The 12,737-nt window shown below is 34.7% G+C and overlaps 1 protein-coding gene across 5 annotated transcripts in view; it reads right to left on the reverse strand.

Annotated features, from left to right (window-relative positions):
* LOC124950364 (tyrosine-protein kinase Drl-like) overlaps nt 1–5,505 on the reverse strand; it is an 82,162-nt gene extending 76,657 nt beyond the window's left edge. For 3 of the 5 annotated variants that reach the window (XR_007101338.1, XM_047496939.1, XM_047496937.1), the window contains exon 1: nt 4,845–5,505. Coding sequence is in view for 3 of the 5 variants with exons in the window: in XM_047496939.1 (XP_047352895.1) it covers nt 4,845–4,971 (127 nt within the window). In the remaining 2 variants the exon portion in view is untranslated. The remainder of the gene's footprint in view (nt 1–4,844) is intronic. The other 2 variants (XM_047496938.1, XM_047496942.1) reach the window with 2 other exon arrangements.
* Between the last annotated feature and the right edge of the window lie 7,232 nt (nt 5,506–12,737).

Raw genomic sequence — 12,737 nt, forward strand, 5'->3', positions numbered from 1 at the left:
TAAGAATAAGAGCCGGTACTTTGTACTACACGTTCCTTAAAGATAATAAATTTGTTCGATTTCATTCTTTTGGAGTTTCTACAAAGAAAGTTTCTACGTAGAAATGAAAAGCTTTCGATAAAGAAAGAGAACGAAAGGTCATTACATTTTTCTTTCATACTTTTTTCTTTTCTTCTTTTCATTTCTTTTTTTTCTTTTTCCTTTTTCTTTTTTCTCTTTTCTTTTTTCTTTTTTTCCTTTTATTATTATTATTAATATAAAACGAACAAGGTTTAACATAACCCGAAAAGAAAAAAATTTATGACAGTTCAATCAAATGATAAATCAAAATCTATATCCTATTTATGTTCACAATTTGATTTTATTTTATATTGAAACGGAAAATTTCGTTTTGGTCTACATACGTACATATATTTATGTATGTATGTATATATATATATATACATATATACATAAATACATATATATATTCCTAGGCGAATGTTCTAGTAATCCAAGATGTCTACTGGAACATCGTTTCACATGTAACCAGTCGTTAATTACAGCATAACAATGTCGTTAATCTTCGAATGCGCGATTAATCGTACAAGGGGCCGCCGCCATAGCGGTCTCATTCGAGAACGTCGTATTTACTAATTTCGCGACGACACGAACGTCGTCGTCATGACAAATATCGTACGAAATGGGGCAGATCTGACGAAACGTCTATAACGTGATTACGTCCACGAAAAAAAAAAAAAAAGAAAAGAGAAAGAAAAAAAAAAAATAATAATAATAATAATAAAAAAAAAGAAAAAAGAAAAAAAAGTAATAATGATAATAATAACGAATGAATGAAATAATAAAGAAGGAAAAAAAGAAATAGAAACGTGAGAAAATAAAATGAATTAGAACGAACGAACGAACGAACGAACGATACTGTCCGATCTTGTTTCCCGTGCTTACCTAATGAGAAATAAATTGAGAAAAAAAAAAAAATCTTTCGATTTGATTTTCAATACTTGGAACAAAATACGAGGCAATCGGTTTTCGTTCTAATCGGTCATTTCGTTTGGCTCACACAATTTTTTTCCTTTTATCCGACGATAAAACGACAAATCTCGTCTACCTCGCGCTTCTACAATCCAATTACAAGTATCGCCGATCGATCGAATAAAATGTAATCCTATGGATAAGCTTTACTTTTTTAAACGTTATTATGTAAACGAAACGTTCTCTCTTCCTCTATTCTTTTTACCCCCAACCCTTCGTCTATCTTCCCCTTTCACTCTCTCTCTCTCTCTCTCTCTCTGTCTCTCCCTCTCTCTCTCTCTCTCTCTCTCTCTCACTTATTCTCTCGATATATTGCACTTTCGCACCTGGCAATCCATTAAATGTAAATCATATTAAACTTTGCTCGCGTCCCGAGTATGAATATCCGAACAATAAACTACCTCCTGAATAATCAACGATATACCTGGGATAAAGAATGGCACGTGTTCGTTAAAATTAAACCTTGTGAACGTAAACTCGCACAATTTCGCACAATAATCAACGATATATTTTTAGTATAAAGAATGGTGTGTGTTCGTTAAAATTAAACCTTTTCAACGTAATCTCGCACAATAATTTCGTGTACGTGAGAAGAGTACTCTATATGTAAACGAAACAAACGAAGAAAAAAAATAAAACGAAAAGAAAAGAGAACCAAAAAAAGAAAAAAAAAAAAAAAAAGAAAAAAGAAAAGAAAAGATTAACGAGAAGTAAACCCCCCAAACTGTTCGTCTTTTTTCACTTCTGGGGGAAAAAAAAAAAAAAAAAAAAAAAAAAAACAAGAAAAGAAAAAACGAAAAGGAAAGAGAAATAAAAAAGAAAGAAAACAGAAAGAAAAAAGAAAATCCAAATCGCGATCAATCCAACGTTATTAGATATTGATTAGTGCGTTAAATTGGATTTATCGAATAGTTCGACGATCTCGATTAATTTCTAAAAAAGTGACTCGACAAGCCAGCTTGTAAAAAGACTGCGGTAACGATGTCATGGAAGAGATCCACAAAGTCTGCTATCCAATTGGAACCAACCAACAGGGTCGCGTAAACGTTCCCGAAGTCCTACTACCGGAGGTAAACGCTGAATTTGCTGAAAAGGGAGAGAAAGAGAGGAAAAGAGACAGAGAGACATAGATAGAGAGAATTCTCTAGTATTTTCGTCTTTAAAAAAAAAAAAGGAAGAAGGAAGATGGGATGGAGAAACGCTTTATCTCGCGCTCTCTCTCTCTCTCTCTCTCTTTGTTGCTTTCTTTCTTTTCCTTTCGGTTTAAACTTCGAACTTACCCTGTCTCTCTCTCTCTTTCTCTCTCTCTCTCTCTCTCTCTCATTTCTTTTTTTTCGCTAGCAGTAATGCTTTCTCTCTCTCTCTCTCTCTCTCTCTCTCTCTCTCTCCTTCTCTCTCATTTCTTTTTTTTCGCTAGCAGTAATGCTTTCTCTCTCTCTCTCTCTCTCTCTCTCTCTCTCTCTTTCTATCTGTCTATCTATCTCTCTTTCTCTCCCTACGGAACGAAGTTTTCCAGGGAAGTAAAGTCATTTCGCTCTGGCAATCTAAGTTAAGTGACTTTCGAGTGGCTCGGCGACGAAACTCGGCTCCGCTTCGGTCCTCCGCTCGTCGTACTCTTTCTCGTCGTCCTTGTCGTTGTCGTCCTAATGCCGGTAACCCTTTATCTTTCTATACACCATTCTCTATTTTCAACGATAAAATCCAAAATGCAAGAGTATTACGCGATCCATTAGGCGCCTTCGAGTTTTCTCGCATAGAAGAAAACCGAGGCTTTCGAATTATTCTTTCTATCTCGATGTACCACCACCTGTCCTCTCGTATCACTTTAAAGATTAAACGTCTCTAACGTTTCTCTATCGTACCTACGATTTTCCCCGCCCCTCCCCCTCCCTAACCTTTTCTTTTTTTTCCTATTCTTTTCCTATTTTTTTTTCCTATTTTTTTTCCCATTTTTTGTTTGCTTGTTCGTTTATTTCCTTTTTTTCGTTCTCTTTTTCGTTTTTGCTTCCGTTTTCGTTTTTCTTCTTCGAAAATCTTTCGAAAATAGATAAATAAATAGATAGACGTAAATGATTTATCGACTACTGACAGATGGCCATGGGACAAGTGGGATATTATATATGTATGTATAGAGAACGTTGATTCTCCATATCTAAAAACTGATCGAATTTGTATGAATCGAAAAAAAAAAAAAGAGAAAAGTGTTTTGATGAAAAAAAAAAAAAAAAGAAAAAAAGAAAAAAAAAGGAAAAAAAAAGAGAAAAAGAAAAAGAAATAAATTTTACCAAAAATTAATATCATTGTATCATTTCTTTTTTTTTCTTTTTTCTTTTTGTTTTTCTTTCTTTTTTTTTTTTTTTTTTTTGGTACTTTAATTAAACGAAACAATATTCGATATTTAATATGAAAATAAATGAGACGTTCGAGCAACGTAATAAGAAAGCAGTGACATTAACGCGTTCTCGATGTAATCGTAAATTTAAACACGTTCGCCATGTAGATTAAAGTATGCGAAAAAATGAGGAGAGACGGATATATATAATACATAGAACGCTCGGAATGCTTGAGATTGGCTCGATTTTCGAGAAATCACGAGCGTCCAGTCGCTCGTAAATACATCAACGTCTCTCTCTCTCTCGCTCTCTCTCTCTCGCTCTCTCGCTCTCTCTCTCTCTCGCTCTCTCTCTCGCTCTCATTCTCTCATCCCCTTTTCAACCCTTACCCCTTTTTATCAACGGAGAAGGAAAAAACTGAAATGTCCCGCTCGCTACTCGCTCTATATATATATATACATACACGAACGGGTGCGGCTATATGAATCATGGGGGTTTGTAAAGTGATATCGAATGGTATACAGAATGTTCACGCGCGCTAGAAACTTCACTATGTGAGTGTATATATATATATATATACATACATACATATATATATATATTGTGTATGTATGTAAATACATGTGTATATATATATACACTATATATATATATATATATATATATATATATATATATACATATATCTATATAGTGTATATAGGTGACACGACCATTAAAACGAACGCCTCGTGCCGCAAATTGCTGATTCAATGCTCTCCACGACACTCCATAACGACGAGTGCCAATTTTGTCTTTCTCTATCTGTATCTCTCTCTCTCTCTTTCCCTCCCTCTGTCTGTCTCTTTCTCTCTCTCCCTCACTCACTCTCTCTTTAATTTTCCCTTACTCAACCTAGACTACTTTTCATGTCTTTAATTTCTATCTTATCGCATTTCTTGACACCATTTTCGTGGTACCAATGGCGTTGGGTCTAGATTGCTGCTTCGAAATAGATCCGGTTTCAAAAACGCTTCCCTTCAAGCTCCTATTTCCTTTATCTACACTTATTTTCCGTATTCTTTTTTTCTAGTTCTCTCTCTCTCTCTCTCTCTCTCTCTCTCTCTCTCTCTATTTTTCTCTCGCTCTTTTCTTCCCGTCTTTTCAAGCGTCGGTAGTTTTCAACCTCGCTATTGTAATCGGATCTGTTAACGAGTTCTCCTATAAAGGAATCATTATATCTACTTTCTTCTTTTTTTCTCCCCCCTTCCTTCTTTTATCGAGGTAACGTTGAGATAAGAAACGAAAGAAAAATGAGGAAAAAGATAACGGAATCCTTTAAATGACGAGCTTTGTTGTGAGAAATACTAAAGATAGAAGATTGATAAAACTCGGAGGCAAGGGAGGGAGGGAGGGAGGGGGTAGGGGCAAGGGGAAAAGAAAGAAAACAAATCATACGATATTATAAACGATGAAATTATCAAAGTTTAATGAACTTACCCAAAAGTTTCATAACTTGCGATTGGCTGATGAAAATATTGAGATATGCCTCGCTGCAGCCTATCAGGATCAGGAGAACAAGGAACTTGCATCTCTGGAGATCGCAGGATCCACCCACCCACCACATTGTCTCACATACGGTCACATGCCACACTATTCGCCAGGGCCACGATTTATCACACCGGTATATCACACCGGACGTGTCTTTAAAGTAAACAAATAATCATAATTTTCTTTTGGATATTGAAAACGTTCAAATGTCTTTCAACGTGATACCTCATAATTATCGATTTCCAAAAAGTCAATTATGGTTTCGAAAAGAAAAGTGAAAAATCCCTTCCCTCTATTGTTTTTAATTCTTACTCGATTTTCTTTTCTTTCCTTTAATTCATAAATACTTATCTTGTAAATGTCCTTCTTGCAAATGTTTCTGCAAAATAAGAAGAACGATATAAAGAAAAGTAAAGAGAACGATAAGCAGCAACAATAACAATAACGATAAGTACAATAATAATAAAACAATAAGACAGTCTTGATGGTACGAATTTTTGCAATTTAAAAATATGCGTATCGAAAACGATAGTCACGTGGCATTGAAGACCGCGACGAAGTAACACGGCGATTGCATCGACGAGAGAGAAAAGAGACGAACGTGACGTTGTGAACGTCTGAACGCAACTGGCGAACGGCGCGCACGGTTTTTCGGGGGCGCGACAGGATTCGCGCTTGCGCCTCGCGCAAACAGGATAGACAGGAAAGCACTGACGAAGAAAGGAATCGAAGAAGAAACAGAGGATGGATTGGTACTTCGGAGAAAAAAGAAGAAGAAAAAAGAAAAAAAAAAGAAAAAGCGGAGAAACGACTCCAACGAAGATTCCACTTTACGATGATTTGTATCCTCGATCGAAAAGGATTAATTATTTTTGCGAACAATTAGGGTTTTTTCTTCCTACGAGTAGCCGCCTACTCGGTCTATCTTTTTTTCTTTTTCTTTTTCTTTGTTTTTTTTTTTTTCCTTTTTATTCATCCCTTTTCATAATATCCAATCGTTCGCACGGTATCTTCGTTCATGAATGAAGAGGAAAGAAAGTAAAAAATGGCGACTTGACGTCGTTTCAACTAAACCATTTGAAGCTTTTCAAATCTTCTCTTTCAAGCGCGAAATTCCACTCTCTGACGTGACCCCCCCCCCCCCCACTCTCATAGCGCGAAAAAATTCGGCCGACTAGCCTCCCCTTCGGCCCCTCTTATTCTCGTCAGAACGGCGCAATATCAGAGACGTCGACGTAAGCTGATCTCGCTTAACGGGAAATTGGGGTGCGAGCTCGAACAAGAAGAAGAGGAAGGAGGAAAAGGAGGAAAAGGCGGGGTAGAAGGGTGGGAGGGGGGAGAGGGAATAATCTACGAAAGTGGAAGAAACGCATAGGTAGGTATCGGCCTGAAGAAGGAACCTTCTATTTGGAGTCATTCTACTTTTCCTTCGATTTCCAATTGTATGCGAGTAGTCGTCGTGAAACCATGACCCAACGCGTCTCGCTTCAAAACGGTAGAATTTAATTAAACCGACAGCATTCCGTCGTCACCAACTTCTCGCTCTTTCTCTCACCTTTCTACTTACACAATATCTCTCTCTCTCTCTTTCTCTCTCTCTTTCTCTCTTCTCTATTACCATCTATTTTTCTATTTATTATTATCATTATTAAAATTTATAAATTATATCGTTTCCTTTTATCATTATTCCAAATCTTTTTACAAAAATTTACTTTCTTTTTTCACATTTTATTTTATTTTAATCCTCCCTCTCTCTCTCTCTCTCTCTCTCTGTCTCTCTGTCTCTTTCTCTATCTCTATCTCTATCTATCTATCTACCTATTTATTCTTTACTACTTTGTTACCATTTTTTACTTCATCTCATAACAATTCTTTTCTATTTAAAAATGTCGACATTCTGTCTCTATTTATTATATCCTTCATTATCTGAAATAGTAGTACAAAAGATAATGAACTTTTTCTCTTTCGGTTCACAACGTTGATACCAACCCCCGAACAAGTTGGACGCTTGGTAAAAAAAAAGTCATCGTTTTTCACGATTTTATACTCGCGAGCTCGAGCCGAGGAGGTTGGGTGGGAGAAAGAGGTGGGGAAGAGGTCGATCCATGCACGCCTTTCGGCACATCGAAACGGGACTTTAATTATACTGTGGGATTAATTAACTCCGTTAAATCCAGCGGAACGTACACCCTCCTCTTCTTCGTTTTCTCTACCTCTCTCTCCTTCTCTCTTTCTCTCTCTCTCTCTCTCTCTGCCTCCCTATCCCCCTTCCTCTAACTGTTTCTCTCTCTTTCTCTCTCTCTCTCTCTAGAGACCTGCCGATGGACCAGCGCGCCGTCATCGGAGGGATCGCCAAATAATTAAAGAGCTTTTTTCTCTTCCTTTCCATTTTCTGTCTCTTTTTCAGTTATCCAAAGGGGATGATGGTTCTCTCTGCCTGATTTCATTTCGCATCTTTGGGATCACGCGCACATTGAAAGCTTTTTAACGACTACAGTCGTATGCTACCGATAGTTCCATAACTTCATTTTATTTTATTCGATCATCCAACGGTAAAAAGTATAAGAAGCTTCATCGATCTAATTCATGACTTCACTATATCGATATCGTCAAATTTGTATTATCGTCGTCAAAAATTTTTTCTCAATTTTTTTGTCATTCTTCGTTGAAACTACAAAGATCATTTATCCTTAAGTTCACTTAATTTTTACGTGGTAATTTTTAAGCTTTTTATTTTTCCTTTTCTTTTCTCTTTTTTCTTTTTGTTTTTTTTTTTTTTCCTTTCTTCTAATCACCCTTAACTTCTTCGTTAACTTTTATAAACAGAAAAATCTTCAGGATAAGTTCAAAGAAATGTGCGTGCATAAAATATTATATACCTTATGAACAGATACATTCAGATCCATTAAATATTTGTACGATGGAGAGCAGGAAAAAAAAAGAAGGGAATGAAAGAGAAAAGAAAGATACGAAAAAAAGAAAGCCCTGGAGAAAGTTTACCCTCGCTACTTTGGTCCCATATATTAAAGAAAGAGAAAAGTGGATAGAGATAGATAGATAAATAGAGAGAGAGAGAGAGAGAGAGAGAGAGAGAGAGAGAGAGAGAAAGGGATCTCTATTAATATTTACATTTATATTTCTTTATTCTACTCTTTCTTTATTCTTTCTTTCTTCTCCATAGATCGCAGCTATTGGCAAAGGACCCTTTCTACGTTATAAATCTTTCTAGCCGTTTCTCCTCGAATGATCGTTCTGCCATTATATTTAAATATCCACCATATAATGTTACATAACGAATACACGTGCGATTTTATATTTTCTCTCTTTTTCTTTCTTTCTTTTTTTTTTTTTTTTGTTTTCCTTTTTTTTTCTTTCATAATAATTTCATACATATCGCTAATTGCAATCAATATTATGCATTTTAATAATCAATCAGAAAGAAAATTTGAATAATGTAAAATTATAAATATTATTGAATGTATTATCGATGTTGTATAATTGTAGAAGTCTACTGAATCAAAATACGTCATTCTCACATCATAAGTCAGACTTATACTATTCTTGTTTCGAACAATTCTCTCGGTATAGAATAGAATAAGCCAGACATATTCTACACCGTTCTCATTGTAATAGACTATTATAGTTCCTAGTTTCAATATAACTTTCTGTATTGTTTTGTGTTACGTATGAAAAAGAAAAAAAAAAAAAAAAAAAAAGAAAAAATTCATTATCTATTTAATTAGTTCACATTGTTACAATGATACTTGGAAATAACATTTCATAAAATTTGTCATTACCTTAACAAATCAGTCGGTGCTTTTATAATCGATATAATATACTCGTACTCATACTCGTAATCAAGTAATAAATTAACGAATAAATAAAACGCGATCAACGATAGATAAATGAATCTTTAAAATGTATAATAATTACGATAATAACATATTCGAGCATTATGCATAAATAAGTATTGATGATTCGATTTATGCTAATTGCACTTTAATTACGATCCTTCGAGTCGCTGGAAAATAGAAAAAAATCCAATCGAATCATACCTTCGATTTTTATTTTATCCGGAATAGGGGAAAAGGAAAGAATGGAAAAAAAAAAGAAAAAAGAAAAAAAGAAAAAAAAAGAAAAATAAAAAGAAAAAAAAAAAAGAAAAAAAAAACAAGAACCGCCAAATGGCAATGAAGAATGATGGTAGTGGTGTTTTTAAGAGTGAGCTTTAGAGACAAGGCGCTCATCGAGGCGCGATCTCGATTCCCCTCAAGGGAATCTACGGCACTGCCAAGCCAGCCAAGCCAGCCAACCAGCCAACCAGCCAACCAGCTAGCTCGTCGTTGGCACCGCAACCGCGGCCACGTCTGCAATGAAAAGCTCCAAGACAATTAACAGTGAATTTATTTAATTAACGATCAGGAGCAACGCGAGACGTTGAAATCGACGCACCAACGACAGGACAACGAACAGAAACCAGGACCGACCAGGCGAGAAAAGCAGACGGCGTGAAACTAACGAGCTCCTCGAGACAGCTACGCTCCAATCAGCCAGATCATTAACTCTGATAATTAATAATCATTGGAAATCGATCGTTGTAATCGTCGGTTAGTCGTCTATGGTTACTTCTTCTTCTTCTTCTTCTACTTCTTCTTCTTCTTTTTCTTCTTCTATTATTACTTTTTCTTCTTCTTCTTCTCATTTTCGTTTTTCAATTTTTAATGATTTTTTTCTTTTTTTTTTTTTCTTTTTTTTTTTTTTTTTTGTTTTTTTTTCTTAATAAATACATTCACTTTTATTTCTATTCTATACAATTTTTATGAAGTTTCACATTTTAATTCATTCCATTTTCTCGATGTTACTTCTTTCAATATCATCATTATTTCTATCGATATAATAAAAATCTACGTCGTCATTAAGATATTCCCTAAGATGTTTACGTATAACTTAATAAAGCACCTACTATATACGTGGATGCTTCGAACGGTATAATCACGTTTGAGTAAATAATTAAATAAGCCTAGACGTATCAATAGGACCGCTCGATACGAACGTAGCAATCAGCCATCGTTGCTGTGTCACGCAAACCGAACGTCTAAATCATTTAAGATTCTCTACGGTAATTCTCTCTAACTCTCTCTTCGCACTATTATCTGTAACCTCGGAATGAAAATAAAAAGAAAAAAGAAAAAAAAAAAAGAAAAAAAGAAAAGAGACCACATATGAGATCTCGTAATGAGAATCGTAAATAATTATACATTAAAGTATATTTAAACAAATATTTGTCACTTTTATATTTAAAAATCATACTTGTATTTTCATAAATCTCGATCCCTATCTTTCAGCTGATGTGACTTATAGGAAATCTATCATCTCATTATATATGTATATATATATATATATATGTGTGTGTACATATATTATTTATAAATAATTACAAGGTAGGCAGAAATGCGAATGAGTTATATTAATAACTCATACGATATTAATAACGTTTCATCGTTAAATTCTCATCGATCAGAAACTCCGTTAGCCGTTTACCGTCATTATTTACTCGTTGAAAAATAAAGAAAATGGAACTACTACTATCTTCCTTCTCTGGTATAACTTTTCAAATGACAATAGACGATTCTCGCGTCGACGAAACGAGAGTCGGGTAAATCGCAGAAAATTTCGGCACAGATGGTCGACAGTGCGAACGAACGCTCCCGTCCAAAGTTTTCGAGTTTTTCCCTGGTACGAGCCAAATCGCTAGGACACCGGTGCTTTTCGATGAGAGAGTAAAAGAGAAAAAGGAAATACATATATATACAGAAAAAGAGAGGAAAAGAGAGAGAAAGAGAGAGAGAACATGCCGAAAATTTCAAACGAGTCTGAGGGGAAAACGGAAGCACGGTGTCACCGGTGTCACCGGTTCGATCGATATGCGTAGCACTTTGTACAATCGGACTGAATTCTCTATTAACTTCAAGTCCAGTTGTATATTGTTATTACACGCTAAATAAACTCTATAATCAATAAACAATATTTTATATAAAATATAATATTTCTTATAAAATCTTATAAAATATAAGATTTTCTCTTAAGTAAAATAAATATAAATTCTTCGTTGCATCCTTTTCCTATTCTATTCTGTATTAAGAAATAAAATAGAATATTTTTTATCATCTTACTCGACTTTATGGAATTACAAGATTTCTTTCATCTTTCTTCGTATCATATATACATATATATGTATATATATATATTTAAGGCACCGAATACATTTTAATTTGTCTGAAGTTTATTAAAAAGCACTTTACTCTTATGATAAAAAAAGAAAAGAGAAGACAAAAACAAACAAACAAAATCCTTAAGTTATATATCTCACAAAATGTATGAATAATGAATAACCATTCCCGTTTGATTGTTATTCCATTAAGAAAATATGAAAGGAAAGAAATGATGGATAAAAAGTGTAAATTGAATTGGAAATCGAACAAGTTTTCAACCCATATAGAAAATGAAATATTTTCTACGATTTAAAAATGATTCGATTCATTTTCGATGAAAGGACGACCGTCCAAAGCGTTGAGGTACGATCGTTTCGTCGGGCAAACGCGTTTGTCGATCATCGGCCAAGCGAACATAATTTTGTAGCTCGTTATCGCGATTACAATCGCATTTCATTGGCCACTTGCAAAATCGTTCGTAACGTAATCGCGATGAAACACCTATGGGGTTGATTGTTATAGAATCACCATCGTACGCGACCTTCTGCTCGTCCCTTCAATTTCGAGTCGCGAGGCAAGCCGGAAATATTATGGAAATTGCTATCGCTTGGAAGGATGAAACGAATGAATGAGAGAGAGAGAGAGAGAGAGAGAGAGAGAGAGAGAGAGAGAGAGAGAGAGTGAAAGAGAAAGACAAAGAGAAGATACGACGTAGAGATTCGTAAATCGAACACATTAAAAGTCCATTATCGATGGTCCCAAAGAGCGAAAGAAAGAAAGAGAGAGAGAGAGAGAGAGAGAGAGAGGAAAAAAGAAGAAAAAAAAAGAGAAAGAATTGAGTACTTCGTTTGACCCTCGACAACGTATCTCTGGAGACGTTCCGTCCCTTACTATACCGATATCATCTCTATTTTAAAAAAGATTTTCTCTCCGGTACTATCGTTCGTTTTCTCATAAACTAGATAAAACTAGGGAAAAATATCGATATGTCCATAATTATCGATTGAACATCAAATATCCATAAATCAAAAGTTGAATGATATCAGTATATATATATATATATATATATATATATATATATATATATATATATATATATATATATATATATCGTATAACTGAGATATATACTCTGTATTCAATGCATACTGTCGAAAAAATATAAAGACGTGCATGGTCGATGAATTGAAAAAACAAAATGACGAAAGAAAAAAAAAGAAAAAATATAGTTTAAAAAGAATTAATAAGATACGTAGTAAACAGTATCGTGATTGGATAAATATATATATATATATATATTGGATAAATATGTATATATATTTATATACGATAATTTTTCGAACGGAAAGATATCACATTTGTAGTTATCGATAATTTCCTTCGAAAACTAAAGAAACCTCATCGTTCGTAATTCGTTCGTTCTTCCGGGGTAAAGGCAAAGAAAGATGAAGGCTCTTGCGATTTCAAGGCGTCCTTTACACTTGGAGACTATTCGATCAACGCAACAGCACTTTCGAGAATTAAAGTCGTCGACGTCGCGGCTCTTTTCAAAGTGCATGCTCGTCCGACGTTATTCGATTAAACGATGTTCGCCTCCCGTTTCACCCTCTACCACCACCACTACCACCAC

This window comes from Vespa velutina, chromosome 7 (genome assembly GCF_912470025.1).
Source record: "Vespa velutina chromosome 7, iVesVel2.1, whole genome shotgun sequence".
Taxonomy (NCBI): domain Eukaryota; kingdom Metazoa; phylum Arthropoda; class Insecta; order Hymenoptera; family Vespidae; genus Vespa; species Vespa velutina.